The sequence below is a fragment of the Lepisosteus oculatus genome, chromosome 7 (genome assembly GCF_040954835.1).
Source record: "Lepisosteus oculatus isolate fLepOcu1 chromosome 7, fLepOcu1.hap2, whole genome shotgun sequence".
Lineage (NCBI taxonomy): Eukaryota > Metazoa > Chordata > Actinopteri > Semionotiformes > Lepisosteidae > Lepisosteus > Lepisosteus oculatus.
The window spans coordinates 14,480,006-14,499,754 of record NC_090702.1 but is presented as its reverse complement, the minus strand read 5'-3'; the positions used below and the strand labels follow the sequence as shown (position 1 = coordinate 14,499,754).

General features: G+C 36.1%; 1 protein-coding gene across 1 annotated transcript in view; it reads left to right on the top strand.

The window, feature by feature from the left end:
* Positions 1-220: 220 nt before the first annotated feature.
* frmd4a (FERM domain containing 4A) overlaps positions 221-19,749 on the top strand; it is a 275,536-nt gene continuing 256,007 nt past the window's right edge. The window contains exons 1-2 of the mRNA XM_015353190.2: positions 221-386; positions 656-802. Coding sequence (XP_015208676.1) covers positions 758-802 — 45 coding nt within the window. The 5' untranslated portion in view covers positions 221-386; positions 656-757. The remainder of the gene's footprint in view (positions 387-655; positions 803-19,749) is intronic.

Here is a 19,749-nt window from a genome sequence, read left to right as displayed (position 1 = left end):
AAGGTGAAAGGGGGTCACTGCCTAACCCGATTTCTATGCAGATGAGAGGAAGGTAGTACAGTAGTAGTTGTTGCATGCCAGCAATATACAGTATATATACTGTATGATTTGCCATCCTCTTTCTTGCCTTGCATTGCCGAACATGCTGCCTGCTTAACCTCAATACTCTTAGATGCATCCACCTTAGTGTCTCTTTTTTCCTCTTTTTTCATGCTTTCCCTCGGTAGAGGGAGGCAAAAGGAAAGAGCATCTCTCTCTTGCTCTTTTCGAACTGTGCGTCCTCTCTGCTCAGTGTTCGTCAGAAACGTGCAGTCTGGATTGTTACTGATGCTGCTCTTCTATAGTTCTCAGAGGGTTAAAAGCCCAATTACATTAAGTACGCTGAGGTGTGTTTGCTTATATTCCAAGCAACCATGCAGTGCCTGTTATGATTTCTCCGTTCTTCATGAATGGGCGGGCAGCTTTATTCCTCGTATAATTCTCTAGCTGCCTTCTTAACTTGCCTCATCTCCAGATATTTTTTTTTTATCAGTAATATTTGCTCCAAGATATGAAATTCAAATTGTAGGCTAAGCTTCTGCTGGTAGATGCAGATGCAGCCGCTTGACTGGTAGATACAATAAAGTGCTGCTTTTGGCTGCTTCTTTTATTTTAGGGAACTGTGGGTGTCAGAAAGCTCCTGGTAAAACTCCAGGGTCAAGGACTCGCTGAGAGTGAAGTTGCCTGAAAATCTTCAGCTGTCAGAAAAGGAAATACGATGGCTGTGCAGCTTATGCCTGATTCTGCTCTCAGTCTTCTAATGGTGAGTAGAGGCTTGGCATTCTTTTCACACTGCCTTGCTCAAATCCATACTGCTACTTAGTTTACGATGTTACCTGTGAAATTGATAAATGAAATTTGTTTTTATAATATCTGCAAGACAATAGGTATAAATACAATAACTGACTAAATAAATGATATCTAAATATGTCATCTTAATGAGTAATGGGTAATGTAATAGGTAATCTACATTTATAAAGATCTGGATACATTTAATAAACATATTTTCTTCATTTTCCTGAACAAAGACATATACAAATATTCTAGGAAACATTTTATTTGCTTTCAACAAGGAGAATACCAGGCTGTTTCTAATATTTTACATATTACGTGACAATAGAAATGATAAAGCTTTGCTTATTATGCAAGAAAATGTTGTACTTCCCAAGTTACAGTCTGCATTGCAAAAATGTTTCAATAGTACTATTATTCATTAAATTAATACATAATTTTGGAGACTCCAGTAAAGATGTTCGTTCATTAGCTAATGAATGATGGCCACCTTTTACTGTCAGTTTGGTGATTACTGTGTTTTTACAGGACGTGCGTTACCCTGCCTTTGAAGCTTTCTGCTTATAGCGTCAATTTTGTTTTAGCTTCACATAACTCAGTGCAGGAGGAGCAGGTCAGTTCAGTGCCTTTACCACACGTGGAGGATGTTGTGGGTTACATTGTACTTTAATTTCTGTTGCCTGTGTGATATGGCTGCATCAATTTTTTACAGCAGGGACTCGTTAGCACTGTACTGGTTATCAAAAAAAACATTGAATCTTTGTCTAAATGGACAGTGCATTAGTCTGTATGTGTACAAGGTACCTAGAGTTTGCACCTACCTAGGCTGTATGTTACTATGGTTACCTACATTTTTTGTAATGCCAGGAGATGTAGCTGAAATGCACAGTATGGCCTTCAGCTTGTCAGCATACAGTACAGTACTTTGTTTGAAGTTGTGCTAAAACACGGTTTAGTTTTGGATTTAGATTCTGGGATGTATTCATTAATTCACAATGGTGATAGTCTCTCAAGAGTTATGGTTTTCTGCCCACATTACTTCTCAAAATCCATCCCTGTCTGCATTAACCCAGGTATATTTTTAGGTGTGACAAAATCCTGTCAACTGCAAACCATGCACCCTGGTCCATAAATAAGATATTTTCTAATAAATGCCTCTCATTGCTGAACAAGAGGATGAAGATTCTTTGTTTAGATAACTTTTTTTAAATGTTCTTGTGGAAGTTTTCAGCTGCTTCCAGAATAATATAACTTGTCTAAATGCTAGAAATTTGAGGTTTGTTGAAGTAGGACCTGTGCCTATGACTTGCAAGCCTTTAAAATTTTCTTTTAGTAATTTTATTTAGAATCCAGTCACAGCTGGATTCTCATTTTTTCTTCAACTGTTCTTCTGTAGCTTTTCTATGAATTGTACAATAACATGACCTTGCAAATAAGCATTCCTTGAAATGTTTCTTATTTAGAGATGATGCTCCACATGAACTAATTAATTGGTGGGCTGACTGACTGGCAGGTCATTAATTGCCATGATACATCTCATCACATCACATGTTCATTTCTTGTTTGCAAACACATAAACAAAGAGAAAGTAATTACATAGAAGTCACGTTGATCACATGTCACCGTTGAATCTATTGTTTCCAAAACATTTACAAAATGATTGTGTTTATTCAAACTACTTTAGGTAGTGCATCTTAATGCATATTTATGGATTTATTGCGATGGAGGTCACCTAATTAATTCCTGAGATAAAATGGTAATTGTCTGCTACATAAATTATACTTTTATTTGCTGCTTCTTAAATCAATCCCATTATAATATTACCACCTACTTCTTATGACAATCGACACCTACCATTCTGTTTTCTGCAATAAAAACAAAATGCTTTTGTATTTCTTCTGACTCCACTGCTAAATAATGGCATCTGCTGACTAATTTGTGCCAAGTTCATTGAAGATTGCTGTTGGTCTACTGTTTGTTAGTCATTGGTCATCAGATTAGACCTCTAAACACACAGCAAAAATCTTTTTAATATATCTTTTCACGTTTCACATGTATGTACAGTATTATCAAGTTTGTAAACATCAACAAAAGCGTCTTATTTAACATTTTCTGTATAAGCCCAGTTATCCATCTGTTTGACTGACAGAGCTAATGTCTTGTTTCACAATTAATCTGAATTAATCTGCAATTTATGTGTTCAGAACTTCAGACAAATTTAAATATTTATGTATATTTCAACAAATTAGCAAACATATTGGTCACATTTTAGCATATTTACTTGAGACTTAAAAAACGACTGATAATCTAATTCAATTAAATATCTTCATTTTAGTGGTCAAAGATAAAAAGCATAAAAAAAACTAGAAAGCACAGTTGGGCATCTTATACAATTCCTACAAAAATAATGGCTAAGTTATAGCTAACTTTTAGATATGTATCTATTTTTAAACATAAATGCTTTTTTATACTTAGTTTTATATATTAGTATATTAGTTTTCATATACTTTTTTATGAAAACATGAACATTTGAACATATGCATTTTTAAACAGTCATTATTTAGATAGTTTTTCTTGTTCTTTAGACTATCGCTAGAAAACACAATGTTAGATGCTTGAGCAACAGAGGGCACATCATTTGTTTTAGGGGTATTGCCAGCCTGGCACTGACCAGGATCAGCTCAGCTTAGCTAACAAGATCAGAAACCACAAGCGGTATGACTGCTGTCACTTCATGCTGGGAAGCCTAGAAAGCTGTGAGCTTATTCACCATAGTTACAGCTACGGTGCTTCTCCGAAACATCCTGCAGGGTTTGCTATCCAGCTCAGTGGAGACTATTTTTGAAAATTGAATCTTCTTGGAGGGCAGTGTGCCTTTGGGTCAAAGGGTTAAAAAAATATTTTTTACTGGTTGTCTCACCAGTAGTCATTTTAAGAAAATAAAGTACTATTATATTGCTTTCATGAGGTGAGGTTAACAGCAAATTTACAGAAACACATTCTATAATCCTTGTCAAGGGTTTGTACATTCTAATTTGTTTTATTTTGTTTGGAACATTAGACTTCAGATGAGCCTTGTCAGTCTTTTAGAATGTGTTTCATAAGATTTCATAATATATCATATATCTAATAAGATACATATTATATTAGTAAAAGGTATATACAGTATACCAAAGGTATACAATTTTGCCAGTATCTTTATTCTTCTAGTATTAACCATTTACATAATAATTTATGAGATTAATTCATATTAGCATTCTTTGATGTAACACAACAGAAAGCTTAAAACTATCTGTCTATAATTGATTTTTTAAATTAATACATGGCTAAGGAATTTTAAAACAAGCGTAGAGATCTGAAGCATAGAGATTCTTAAAAGGGGGAAATCTACAGTGCTTGTAATTTAAAGAGTAGGCTTATTAAGGTTCACATGTAGCTTTTAATTTAGAGATTGCAATGTTTATGCTGCTGCTTCAGTTCAGTACACTTTCTTTTGTGTAATTGTGTGCCTCAGGATGAGTGATGAATTGACTGTATCTTTTTCCCACTGCTAAAAGGCAGTGCAGCGTGAGATGTCTTCTTGTCTCTGAGGAGATTGTATCATTGTGCGAAACCGGATGAGTTCATCAGATTAGACCTCTAGACTGCACTTGTGATATGTGTTTAGAGAAGTAACTTATGCTTATGTTACAGTAGGTGTATCTGCTAAATTATACCCTGATTTTCGCAGGCCATTTAGACATACTGTACAGTAGTGGTAAGAGGTTTTTCCATATTGTTTTTTTCAGTCTTACTGCAATATGAAATAGTTGCATAAGCAGAATCATTTATTGATGCACAAATCATATTTATTCTTGGCTGTTTAAGTGATTTATAGGTTTACTTTATGGAAGAGTTAATACTTTTGGCAGCAGTATAACAATTGTGAAGACTCCTTCTGCACTTGCTCTGTATATACCCCCAGGGTATTATTGCTTGAATTCCTCTTCCAACATTCAGTATTATTAGACACCAGGAGTTCTTATAGACTGAATATTATTAAAGCAAATATGGTATTTATTTTGAAATATCCATGATTAATGTGCTTCTAACAGGACTCATAACCATTCTTGTTTTGTCCATTCAGCCCCCAACCACCAAGTCAAATAACCTATTTTTTGTTCTATTTTGACAAACCACAACACTAAAAAAAATTGAATTGGTTATGGCTTTAGTGGAAACAAAATTCTGTGCCATAAGATCTTGATTACCACCACAGTAAACAGCTTACTCTAAATAAACTGAACTGTACCGATATCCCTTGTCATTCCAAAAGGATATATATGGATTTTTCTGGTTATACAGCCTTATACAGTTCACAGAGAGGATTACCAGTCCCTATCTTCACTGATTATTCCTACTAATCCATGCAGTTAAAAAAGAAGCATCAGTATAAGATAGCTGTAGTATAATGGCAAGGTTCAATTCAATTCAACTTTATTTGTCATTATACTTACACAGGTGCATAGTATAGTGAAAAGTGTTTCTCATTAGTCACTCAGGTGCAGCATATAAATAGAACAGACAACAGACAGTAACATAATAACAATAACAGTGTAATAACATAAGAGTGTAATCAAAACTGTGCAAATACACAAACAGAGAAGGAATACAACAGAACAAAAACAGTGCAAAAGTAATTCGGGGAACAGTGCAAAAATAGTACGGTGATTAATAAATATTACAACTAATACTGTTTTAAGTACAATTTCGGCTTACATTCAGTTGTCGTGTATTTAGTGGTGTTGGAGTACAGTCATTGTGGGTACAAGAAGAAGTTAGGAGAGATCATAGTATGAAGGGAGGGAGTGGGGACGTCACCAGCTTGACGGCTCTGGGAGAAGCTATTTTGGAGTCTAGTTGTGTGCGACTGGAGTGTCCGGAACCTTCTGCCAGATGGTAGGGGGACAAACAACTTATGACTGGGGTGAGTGGGGTCAGACATAATTTTGTTGGCTTTTTTCAGACTCTTGGTGCTGTAGATTTTCTGGATGGATGGTAAGGCACTGCCAATGATGTGTTGGGCAGTTTTTACCACCTGCTGCAGTGCCTTACGGTTGTGTTAATGATACCTGTTCTTAATTCTCTAAAAGGTAAAGTTCTTACAATGTGTAAATGTCCTCTTTCATTGAACATAAAAACTAAATAGAATGGAAAATCTAAATAAGTAAGCTTCTTGTGCTTACTACTTACAACTAAATCTTCATTGTTTTAATTCCTAAAAAAACAGTAAGGGGCCTGAGAAAATGGAGGCCATACACAAAAATACAAAACAATACTGATTATTGATTTCATGTAATTACACAAAATAAAAAAGCAAGTGAATGTGCATATTAGACCAATGGGGTAACATCTCACAAAAACTAGATTAATTTTGAAAATGACATTTTGTGATTTTCACACTTATCTGTGATAGGTTCAGAAACCTGATATTGTGACGGTAAGTATATGCAATAGACACTATTCCCTTAGGTTTGGACAGAACTAACCAGATTGTATGACTCTGTCATGTTGTGTCCATCAAAGACAGGCTATTTATAACAATCTAGCATGGCAATAATTGACTAATTATCATTCATTGTGGTTTGTTCTTGTTTGCATTTTTTTATTATATTATCTTGTCTGCCTGAACTTACCATGAATTTCCTTATGCTTCTGTTTGACATCAGGTATAAGGATTTGAAACTATATTTCATGCATAATCTTATTGTCTTATACTTAGGGGAAGAAAATTTGATTTAGCATATGTTGATGATGACATCCAGATTATGTCATTTTATAAACACATTTTAGTCATCATTGCTTCTAGCTACTTTGCACTGCTGCTGTTATTTTTTTTTGTCTGTACATATTATGTATGCAGAATGCTAGTACTGCACAAAACAGTTCTAAAAAAGATTGTTTATTTGTTGTTTTTTTGTCCAAGACATTTCTATATTGCAAGACCAGCAGAAAGCTCACTACAGTTTATAAAATTCAATTCAATTCCGAGCCCAGCCTCCTTTTTAACACAAAAGAATAATGCAATTTCTTTCTGTGGAGCACAAATGAGACTGATAAGTCTCATGGGGGTATGGCTATAATATTATCCAGCATGGCATCATGCAGCACTGATCTTGATAATGGGGCTGATTGAGAAGCTGAGATAACAGGGAGCAGAGAGAGGAGGTTTGATTTGAGGTTTGAAACTGTTCTCTCTGTTTTATAGTGACCTGTCTTTGGCTCTAACATCTTGACCTGTACCAAAACACTTGTTACACTGAGGCCTGGTCTCCTTTAGCACCTGTCACCCATTTCTTGACTACTAGAACGAGCTGCTCAATTAAACCAACAGAGAGAGTCCATGCTGACACGGGTTGAGATTCCTGACTCAAAGGGTGGCTTACTGTATCTCTTGAAAACACTGAAAGTTAGAGTGTGTCTAGTAAAACATTTGAAGTTAAAAAATATTACATTCAAATCCATGAAATCTCTACTGATAATGATCCATTCTCATGACTTTGAAATAAGGTTTCTCAAAGGTTCATAGAAAGCAGCCCTCATTCCATCTAGTTTAAAGTGAATGTGAATTTTAAAGTGTGGTGATTGCTGGTATTCCATATAAACAAATATATGGATACGGCATCTACAAGCATAAGGGAAAGTGCCAAAAAGTGATTTTGTCATTGTTATTTTAAGAATAAACGTTTCTTTTGTACCATGTTCTAAAAGCCAAAGGGCTACTTCGACAATCACAATTCTTCTTTCTTGTGGCTTTGTATCCAAGCTTCGATTTTTTCATTTCATTTTCAACAGTTTGGCAAGTCCATATTACTATTACATATTACTGCACTTGATAAGTGGATATCACTTTATCAAAAAGAGATATGGGCAACACTTCAGCATATACCTCTGTTTTAATCATGTATTTTTGTGGTCATACTTGTACTGTGGTGTTTATATGGCAAAATATGAGATGAGTGTGAGGTCAGACCAATCAAACTTCTAATTAGAGATGACTTATACTGTACTGTAAGTATAGGACTCTCTGAAAATGACTGGCTAGTATAACTCTGAATAATTCTGCTGTAAATAAAGCAGGAAATGATTGGATTGCCACCTAATAATATCATATGTGTATTAATTTTATAGACCTGCACTGTGTAATGAGTGAATATGTTTTTGCTTACAACAAGATAATTTTGCATTTAAACAAGACAGTTTTTGCATTTAATCTCATTTAAACGCAATATTATCTTGTTTATCTAGTCTGTTGAACCGATGAGACTTTCTCTAGGTCAAAGCCGTGTCGGAACAAATTACCAATATATTTCTGCTGTAAAAGACATCTTAAAATCAACACTTTAATATATGTTTAACATATTTTATATGTTTCTAAAGCAACATAGAGGATCTAAGCAATTGTGAAAGGGGTCAAATAGTTTAAATCATTTAATGTATCAAAGGGAACAGGTTAATATTCATGATTGCTTTTTCAAGGGAAAACATTAATTTCCCTACGGGATTAATAAAGTATTATCTATCTATCTAAAATGGCATCAGAAAAGAGAAACAGTGGTGACTGACAGGAATAGATGGACACTTACATTAAGAGAACAGTTACAAAAAACCCACAAAAAACAGCCTCACAAATTACCACTGAACTGAATCTACACTTTCGTTAACTCGTCTCGACAAATATTGTTGTGACTTTCACAAAGCTCAAATGTATAGTAGGGCTGCCATCTTGAAACCGCTTAAAACCATGGCCCATTACCTGGTGTACTAAGCACAAAACCTGAACTGAGCAGTGGAAGACAGTGTTATGGTCTGATGAGTTTTTTTTCCTACATCTGGATTAGGTGCAAACACTATTTACTCAAGATGATCCAGTATTCCAACATGAGGATGAAGTCAAACCTATGGTTTGACTCTTATGGTCTCTCCAATCACCTGATCTAAACAAAATGGGACCTTTATGGGAAGCCCTTGACTGTAGAGTATGGAGTAGATTTCTACTTGTTTAACAGTATCCCAAAAAGGACTGAAACTGTTCTAAAGGCAAAGAGCAGCCTAACTTCTTATTAGTTAATAAATATTAATACATATTTATTAGTTAATAAATATTCATATACCGTGTTACTTGGGATTTCCATTATTTTGTCCTTTATGTAGATCTTACTTATTTGCAAAAACAGATTTGTGGAATTTAAATTGATACTGTGTACTGTATGTGTTTTTACTGGATTTGTTCTGAGAAAATAAATATGTTCATATTAATTCATACCAGATTTGCACTGAAGCAAATTAGATGGAGCTGTTGGCTGCATGCTTGACTGGAATTGTGGTCCAAGGTCATCAATCGAGCAAGCAGTGAAGATGATGCAGTAAAGCTAATTACAAGAAAAAAGAACTGCACAAGACCTCCGCAGGTGGTGACAGGTGCTAAAGCTCATAAAATCTTACATGTTATCTCATGCATTGCTTCTTACTAAATCATTCAAAGGGAATAAGAGAACTAGCAGAACTGGATAATTTACACAGATTTCAGAGTATCGAGTGACTTTTATGTAAGTGAATGTAAGATGGTTAAATGCAAGTACTGCATCTTCTGTAGAGATACATTACCTCAGGACATAGCCCTGTAGGTCCAATTTTGACATTTAATACTGTACTTGATGCAGATTTTAACAGTCTAAATACAGTATTTAATTATAGCTTATGCACTGGTGTATTAAAAGCATGGACTTTTGAGTATATATTCATAAAAACAATAAAACATATTTGAGAGAATGTTGTAATCAATTTTCATTTTTGTTGGGACTTTCAATTGTATCATTCATTCATCCAATTTAAAACCAATACAAATATTTGATTTAGAGAATTTTAAAATCAATGTTTTTGCTTTACATCTATGGTACTCAGAGATCTAAATACCTACTGTACATAGGTATGTAGGGAAAACCGGTTCAGGGACGCCAAATATGTAATCATAGTGGCTCTCTGAAGGCACCAGTTCTGTAGGGTTTGGGCATTTACTGAGACAATTATTAATTGTAGCAGTAAATCACAAAGTTGATTCTTTTGATGGCTTTAGAATCCAACCATGCGACATAACTCAAACAACGCGCACACACAGGTACTAATACACGAGGATACATTTATTAATACATAGAATATGCATGTAAAACTAACAGATCTTATTGAGAGGGTTATCAGAATACAAAAGATATATATTCAGCCAGTTACAAAGTGTTACACATATCAAGAGGACATACGTTCAGCATATCATTCATTAAGACCGTTTCGTAAAGTGAACTTGGTTACAACTTCTACATTAGATACTCAAAACAAGTACATAACTCTTAGGAATTAAATTGATATCAACTGGTTTGGATAACAATTGAATTCTCGAGCTGTAATGCATTGAAGTTGAATACTCATCCAATCTCTGGGGATTCAGATCTCTTGCAGGCACAAAGAAACAGTTGCAGGCTGTTGCTGTCCAATCCGCACTCTCTGGCTGTGTGCCAGGCTGTGCTGTGCGGCTTGCGACGGTGCGCTGCTGATGCTCACTGTTGGCTTTAACTAGCAAAGTTTGTGCACAGGAGAAAAGATGACTGTGGGTCCCAGCAAGTCAGGAAGAGGACCGGTTCGTTCCTGATGAAGAGCTAGTTCTGAATAGTGATTCAGCTGTCCACAGTTCCGACCTGTTCACGAGGCCTGCTGCTGGTTACTCTCTGGCAACCTCCACTCTAGACTCTTAGAACAAAGGAAAGTTCTGGCACTCGGACACACTGGCCGTTCCGTGGTTGTCCAGGCTGAGTCTCAGGATGGTCAGGAGGCGCGCTGTGAGAATGTCCTGCCCTTGGGAGCCTTCTGCTCCTGGGCTGTCCTGCCCTGGAATTCTCCTTTGAATTCCCTTTAGAATCTTACTGAATCTTGTTGAATCTGAATCTGAATCTGAATCTCGTTGAATCTGAATCTGAATCTCTCATGCTCTCTGTGTTGCCTGTTTTTACCTGGAGGAACTTCAGTTCATTGATTGGCTGAAAGTTCCATGGGCATCAGAGTCCCACGTGGGTTACTCGGCCCTACCAATCCCTGATTGGTTGATCAAGGTGAGATATGAGTCACTTAGTCCTGACACTTAGTAATGCAGTCCAGATGTCCAACTGGCACTCCCTAGACAGATAGGCGCCACTGGATGACCATTGATCATGATAGCCAGGCTTAGCTAAGTGCATCCCCCTTTGGGAGCTGTCCTTATCAAAAGAAAACATCTTGCATGAATGGTTTCTCTGTGGCTGCACCACAGAGATGAACAGAGAAATGGGGCCTCATTTGGGAAGGCTCAGAACACTTAATTCTTTCTTATTAATAAGCCTCGCTGCTACAGGTAAATAGGATTTTTGACTCACCTAGTAAAGGTCAGTGCTGTGGTTGTACAGTTATGCAGGAATTACTGGTTCAGAAATGCACTCTATCGTTAGTTGACCACATTTAAGATTCTTCAAATGGAGGCACATAGCTGGCCAAACACCAGTGATGGGAAGATTTGTTAGCGTGGGTTTCCTTGGCTTGTCACAGGAAAGCCACCTTCGTCTCTTGTTCACTACTTGTGACTTTGCAGTATTTTGTAAGTCAAAGAGGTGCAGGTCTTGCATCTGTAAGGTTAAATAAATCTTTTGTTCAAACTCTAAGACTGTATCAAAAGATTCGGACAATTACATACCGGTGAAGCCTAAATAGGGTAATTAGAAGAAATGCTGGATTTAAACATCCTGTAACGCTTAAGTTGAAGTCGCAAGAAGAAAGTGCAAAGTATGACACATTGGACTTCTAGAGAGTGAAGTGAAATGAAAATATTTTTTCTGCCTGATTTGATTATTCTGATTCAGTACATCCAGCATTTATTGCTTTCGTGAAGGCTGTCTTTGTTTTCAGTTAGGCAAACAAGTTCCTAATAAGTCGAAACTTGTCTTTTCTGACTAAGCACAGAAAGCCAGAGTTGGAGTGAGCGCACATGGCCCTGATAAAGCCAGTGCACCTATTTAACTGCCATCTGCCACTGAGACATGGCAGATGTATGAATGATAGATGTTGCTCTGTCACTTGCTTTCTGCAGTGATCTAACAGCATGGGTTTGTTTGTACAGTAGAAATTAGAAATACCCAAGTGGGACTTTCTACTTTCCATATGGTACTAGTTAAAGATAGCATCATTCTTTTGTTATTATGATGAGCGGCAGAACAAAACAGCCTAAGCCTTTATTTGACATGGGATATTAGGAAAGTTATTACCCTTGCTGTTGATATTTCTGAAAACAAAGAGTGATTTATTTAAAAATAAGTTGTTTATATTCCACTAAGACAAAGCTCAAATGACTATTTAATCTGATTCGTATCCCTTCTGTCTCCTACAAATAAAATCTAAACAGAAAAATGTCACATTTCAATATTCAGGTAAGTTCACAAACCAAAAGGAGCTTTTTTTTCTGTGAAATTGAATTTAGATCATGCACTTTAATTTAGTATAATTTGAGAAAGAACATATGAAAGTTCAGAAGTAATCTATAAACAGCTCGTCTAAAAAGCTGCTTCCTTTGCATGCTTATCTATATATTTAAATACAGTAAAGTGTGTGAAGATGCATTACTTACAGTATACTGTATATAAAGGTAATGTGAGCTGTCTCCAAATGCAATCTGGAATCTCCAGTTCTTTGCAGCATGAAAAGAATGGTAACCTGCTTATCAAACTTTCCATTTATTACACTAAATTTCCAAGATTACAGGTCACTATTTGACAAAAGGTATGAACATTAAGGGTATTTGACCCCAAAAGACTGTAAATGAACTACTGCAGTATTTGCAATCAGAATATTTTTGTCTTTTCTTATCCGGTTTGATAGAAAAATGTGTTTTTTTTCCAGTGTTAATGTGACTGTGTCAGTAAAAACTAGATGTAATGTACAGTACAATGTTAGTTGGTACCTTGTTGAAACTCAAAATAAAAGGTTTACAAATCCTTTCTGTAAATTTGATCACAAGGCCAACTGATTGATTGATTTAGTGAGAGTATTGATTTTTCATCAGCTGTTTGTGAGAATCTTTTAGCAAATTCAGCTCATTTGGACTTGAATCAATGAAGACAGTGACCTTTTCTCATTATCAGAAAATAAGCTACTACAAACTAAAGACTCCAACCATTGGTAGTTTACTCTCATACCCAACAAAATCTCAAAATCTAACCTCACAAACATCAAAGATTAAACACAAAACCAGTTACTAACCTTACTCTTTTTGTGTTTTTAAAGATTTATATCTGCGACATCAGATGTTACAAGTGACTCCAGCTGGGATTTTTATTTACACTTTTTAGTTTTTCTGTACCAAGTGTTTTTTAGCATGCACATTCATGGTTTAAAAATGTTTTTTTTAGTAATTCCACAATCTCAAAAGGCAGTCATTTTACATTAAGCCAAATAACAGCAGATGTCATTATTTCTATTTTTCTTTTTTTATTAATCATACTGTATGATATAATTACTTTTCTATAACTACTACTTTGTTTTCTTGGAATGATGAGAAAAATAAGAGTTTTAGAGAATGTGAGTTAGCCTTGGTACACATGCAGTCTTATTACCTACAAAATGGATTTGGGTTGCTGATCAATTTATCATTAGAAGTCATTTGAAAACTGCTGTCCTGAGAAACCACATTTGCATGTGTTATTTACTTGTTACAGTTTTGATCGGCTTAGGTAATGTGTTAAGGAATATGAGCTGTAGTGCAGGAGTATGTTTTTACTTCATTTTTTAATGAAATTATACTTGTGCTGTTACAGTACAAAATTGATTTTATAGTTTAAGAGATTTAAATGCACAGCTCATTTCTCATGTGGCTGATCTTCTGAAATGCAAATTCCCTCTTTGAGCCTAAAGAGCAGCTTGCCAACCTCAGGGCATGTAACACCCACTTGACTTAATCGAATTCTGCACAGTGTTTATTTTTAAAACAACATTTCTTACAGATTGTTAAAATTTCCTCCATGGTGCTCTACTGTATTTTTTACTTTGATCCCCATGTAGGTTTTAACATCTTTAAATGAGTGTTCAAATTTTTCAACAAGTTCCTTCAGTATAATTACAACTATCGGTGACATTTTGCTATGACCAGTCAAAAAATTTGTAAATTTGTTTTTTCATCTTTCCAAAATGATTTTTTCTCAATAAAATATTTAACTTTTGAAAATTGATTTTATGACCAATCTTTACAATTTACTTGTATTTCTTTCACTTTTGACAAGTACTACCATAACATTGTTTGGTTATTGCTCTGTAATACTTTACTATATATTTATAATATATTTCCTTAAATATATTTGAAATACTATTTTGCAATACTGCAGCACAATATTGCTTTCAACAGAACTGAAATGAGAAAATTCAATCAAAACATCATAATTCTGTTTCCATCAGATGTTTTAGATTGATGTTAAAACTACCATACATACAATTCTGTAAAAATAAACAGCATTTCAATAAACTTGTGAAAATGCATTAACTTGGTAAATGAGCTTCAGAACATTGTACAATTTTAATTGAAGACTCAACTCATTACTTTGTAATCTACAGTAGCATAATTTTTGGAATATTTTTTGTGGGTATAAAAGCATTTCAAATTAATAAATGAAGTACCAACACTTACAGTACACATTTATATGTTCAGTACATGATTATTTGTATAACAGGTAATAAGTACATACGCTAATATGCACATTTTTGTACATGTTCTCCCAAACTGTCTAGACATGTGTTCTACTAAGGCATGAATTCAGAAGTAGTTGAAAAGCTTGTAAAGGTCCTGGAACCAAAATTTAACTGGCTGCAGCACTTTGTCATCATTTGCACCTCTAACTTGTAATGTTATAACCAAAAAAGTTGGTAATGTTTGACAGGTGTTATCACTTCCAGTTGTCAAACGCAGCAGGGGAAACCCTACAAGTATGTGGTTAAATGTTTGAATATCTGTGAGTACCCAGAAGACATCTGTGGTACCCCAACTGGCCATGGATCATGTCATGCATGGTAACCAGGAAAATGGTGAGTCTGTTCACAATGATAGTAGGTTTTTCACAGCTGTGCTTCCTATTCATGTCTTTAATCCAGCCAATAATCTCATCCATGTCGGACACACAGGTCACAGGTTGCTAATATCTGTCCTGTTGTTACTGAAGTCTAGGCACCCCTGTTCTATGACCTGAGAGAGGGCTGCACACCTCCATGAGTTGGCTATGAATTACACCTGGACATATGAATGTTGCATGCAACAAATCACATTGCATATTGTACTTCATTGTTTGACCACATTTGCACAAAAATAACTATGTTTATTGATGTGCCTGGCATTAATAAAGGTAGCAGTTGTTAAACTACAGTTTATGGCCACGAGATACCTTGATACTTTATTTATTCTAACATCCAAGACACAAAAAGTAACTTCTGTAAACTTATGTGGCACCATTCTTTCTCTTGAAATTGAGGTGTTATATCTGTTAGGGTGAATCTTGGAGGGTAAAAGTCATAGGCAGGATGTAATTTTTCATAATTCACATCTTTCAAGTTTTTAAACTTTTTGCTCCATTGCATCCAATTTCATGATGTCAGCTTCTATTTAGAGCAGCATGCGTGTCTCCATCAGGCTGTTATTTGGCCAACATTACTGGCAGTTAGAAGTGAAAGACCGTTCTCCAGGCCTTGATGTGACAGAAGAAACTAATAATGTCATTTCTCCAGCATCCACTTTGACATTAGGCAGGATCCTTGCAGACGCACCCCAGTGCATTGAATGTGAGCTGACATTTTAAAGAGTGATTGCACTAGACTTATGACTTTCAGAAGTTTAAAAACCTGTCATTATGTGGACAATGAAGAGAAATGACAGGCATTACTTTCATGAAAAAGCTGTACCAGACACACTAAGTGCTCTTTGGGTACAAAGAAAAATTGACAGCCATGCTGAATACTAAATACCTGATAGGAGAGGCAACAACAACAACAATAACAACAATAATCATTTGCATTATCTCATGGAGCAAAAACAATCAGGAGAAGAGACAGGTGTATTGATTAAATTGATTAAACAGAATTAAAAGCTACAGTATTGAATTGTGTTTTATAACAGTATAAAGAGTACAGTTTCTCAACATTACCAAGGTTCTGAACCTAGATAGAATTGATAGAATATTAGAGTCGAAAATGTGCAAATTACAGCATGTCAGGATGTATACTGTAAATGTTCAGTTCTAGCCTGTATAAAGTTAAAGGATTTAGTCAGGAGATGATCCACTCAGCCCCATAAAGAAAAGTTGCGGATTTTATTAGTGTAGGAACTTCATCCTGTGTGCCAGTGCAAAGATGCAAAAACAGGATAGAAAAAAAAGAGAATGTCATTGAAATTAGTATTTAATATGTTCTTGGAATGTATATTTCCCAATAGTTGCTGTTATTATTTAACAAGCATTTTTTAAGCACAACATACACAAATTTTGATTTTGATTTTATGCCAGTGAAAATGTTGTCTATATAAATTCTGCCTTGCATACAGTGCATAAGCCTTATCTGAAAAGATAAGATTGTATTCAACTGGGGTTTATTTCACTATTTTATTACTTCTACCAGGGCCTGAATCTGAGCATCAGGGGACATTGTTGGCAAATCAGGCAAGCTTTAGGATAGCAACGAATGAAAAAAAAAGATCTCATCTGATAAAAATACCTTACTTATTTCATGGAAGTGCTTGATGTCTGAGAAAGACAATGTGTAGATCTAAGCTTTAGTCATGTGTTTTAAAAAGAACACTATTTTCCAGTGGCTTCTATACAATAGTAGTATCCTGAGTTATGCATTCATTTATGCTAACTGAACATTTTGTGTTCTTTATTCCTTGTAAGCACTAAGATTCATGTCCAATAGTCCAAGGTTCTCAATCCTAAATACTTGTATCAAAATGATTTAGACCTAAGCTATTCAAATCCATTATATATATAGTATTAATCTTCAGAAAAGCCAGCTCTCCTTTTAAAATCAATGTAATTTCATCCACCCACAAAAGCAAAACAATGTATGCATACTAAAGATGCTGGAAAGTAGAAAAGAAAAAACAGTTGGCTTCAAAGCAGTTTCCATAGCAACAGAATATTTTCACCTGTACTTTCTGTTACCACACTTATATTTGGCCTGCTGAAGAGTGCTTGTGTACATAGTTAGAAAGTTAATTTTAAAACAAAATATTTAAATTTAATTTAAATGTTTTGCCCTTCAATTGGGAAAGAGATCCAAAACAGATCAAATACCTAACATATTTTAGTGGTTTTTAATAAAAGTATTTAGTTTGGCAGTTAAAAAAAAGGACAAAATCATACAAAGTTAAGGTAGTGAAGAAAATAATATAATATTTTTATTCTACTTTCTAGAATATTCTTCCTCTAAATTCCTGGAGTTGGAATTTGCTAAATCTTTAAGTTAAGGTAGTGGAGAAAATAATATAGTATTTTTATTCTACTGTACCTTCTTTAATATTCTTCCTCCAAATTCCAGGAGGAATAAAACTTGTATCAAAATAGTTAAGTATAAATTATATACTAAGAAGACAGACTTCTTACACACCAGCAGCCGTATCACCCTGCAACTCACAACTGGCAACCCACTATAGCTAAGCAACTGTGAGCCTGGTCAGTACCTGGATGGGAGACCTCCTGGGGAAAAACTAAGGTTGCTGCTAGAAGAGGGGTTAGTGGGGCCAGCAGGGGGTGCTCACCCTGTGGTCCATGTGTGTCCTAATGCCTCAGTATAGTGACACTATATTGTAAACAGGTGCCGTCCTTCAGATGAGACATAAAACAGAGGTCCTGACTTTCTGTGGTCATTAAAAATCCCAGGGTGTTTCTCGAAAAGAGTAGGGGTGTAACCCTGGCGTCCTGGCCAGATTTCCCATTGACCCTTACTAATCATGGCCTCCTAGTAATTCCCATCTATAATAATAAATAAATAATAATTATTGTCATGAATTGGCTTGATTACTCTGCTCTCCTCCCCACTGATAGCTGATGTGTGGTGAGCGTTCTGGCGCACTATGGCTGCCATCACATCATCCAGGTGCTGCACATTGGTGGTGGTGGAGGGGAGTCCCCATTACCTGTGAAGTGTCCAGAAAAGCGCTATACAGTATAAGTGTACGCAATTATTATTATTACTTCTTCCACCAAGTCTTCCACTTTCATAGGTTTGTAATGGCCTCTTGATGTTGGTTGCTTAACAAATACAATCTGTTTTTTTAATTGACAAAATAATGTATTTTAAAGTGCTGCTTATCTCACAGACAGGTTGATACCCAAATTCGGGTACTGCTTTACTTTTTAGACGACTACTCCACCTAGCAATTATAAAGGTCCTGGGACCCTTCTTCCCTTGCCTGAGGTTATCCCAGAATCATGGGTGCATGCACAAACCAACAGACACTGGTACGGCTTAAGAGCCCTTTCTATTTTTAACTAATTACAACACTCTGTCTCCCCAACATCCAGACCCATGACACACAATGTATCTTCAAGGGGTACACATTCCAGACCAGCATGAGTAACCCGTGAACACCAGTTACCAGAACAAATGTCTCAAAACGATGCACTCCAGCAGTTCTATCAGCTATGTGCTGTAGTTCCTTTGGTGGTATGTAGGCGTATTCTCCAGTTCTGGCTGTCTGGAACAATGCCATTCCCTCATGCTCACCCCCCCCAACCTTGATTTCTCCATGTCCCATGCCAGGTGGGGGGTGGGGAATTATCCTGGAGCTGTCCTCAGCTGCTCAATGTGGAGTGCTTGGTGTCCTCTCCTGTGTACGATTCTGTAATGCGTCCCGCAAACCTTCTTTCAAAAGTCCCCCCTCCCGACTGTGGTTTTTCTGAAGCCCTCTCAACAAGGGCTCTTCACTCATCCCCTGGTGGGTAGAAGCGTCCCTGCAATGCTTTGGGTGTGGGCAGAGCTAAGTGCCCTGGACTCGTTCAGGAAACGCCTGCATGCAGATTGATGATGCATTGTTCACTTGTATCCTGTTTTTAGGGCCCCCCCTCGATCACAGTTCCAGTCAAACCCGTTTGCAACCCCACATGTTACCCCATAATGGTGTGGTATCTACCTGCCGTCTGTGCTAAGAGGGCCTTTGATCAGGGCAGGAAACGCAGAGGATAAAGCAATTCAATTTCCCTTCGGGATCAATAAAGTCTTATCTATCTAAACAGCATCAACACTAGGGTGTCACTGGACAACCTATGCAACGTCACATCCATAGGCTCTCGACACCAGGTGCCCAAACTCCCCACCTTTTCACTCTGTGACACTTATTTTAAAGTTTTATTTTATTATTTTTAAAAGGGTCTTTAGTTGGTTGTTTTTGCTGTGTGAATGAAGGTTCCACAGGTCGAAATCATTCTTTCAAGAGAACAAATCTTAAGAAAGAATCTTAACGCTTAATGAAAGGTCTGACCAAAACCAGAGTTCCACCTTTTCCTCGCTGCTAAAGATCAGCTGACTACAAAGAACATTAAGTCTGCCATTATTGTTGATTTTTCTTTTAATCTTGTTTTACAGAAATATGCAAAGTTACACACATTTATTTTAAGTCTAGTTTTTTTCAAAGCCCTTACTGTACAATGTGCCGATGAGACTCAGGTAAAAGAAACATTTAGAACTATAAATAAAAAGTCAGTTTCTATTCAATGTACAAAACCTATTAGCCCTCATTGTCACTTGCAAACTTGAAAACCAGGGTAGAAGTTTATTTGAAAAGCAACATTTGTGACATCTTGTGTTCAAATAGCATCAGATGTGCAGAGAGTAGCA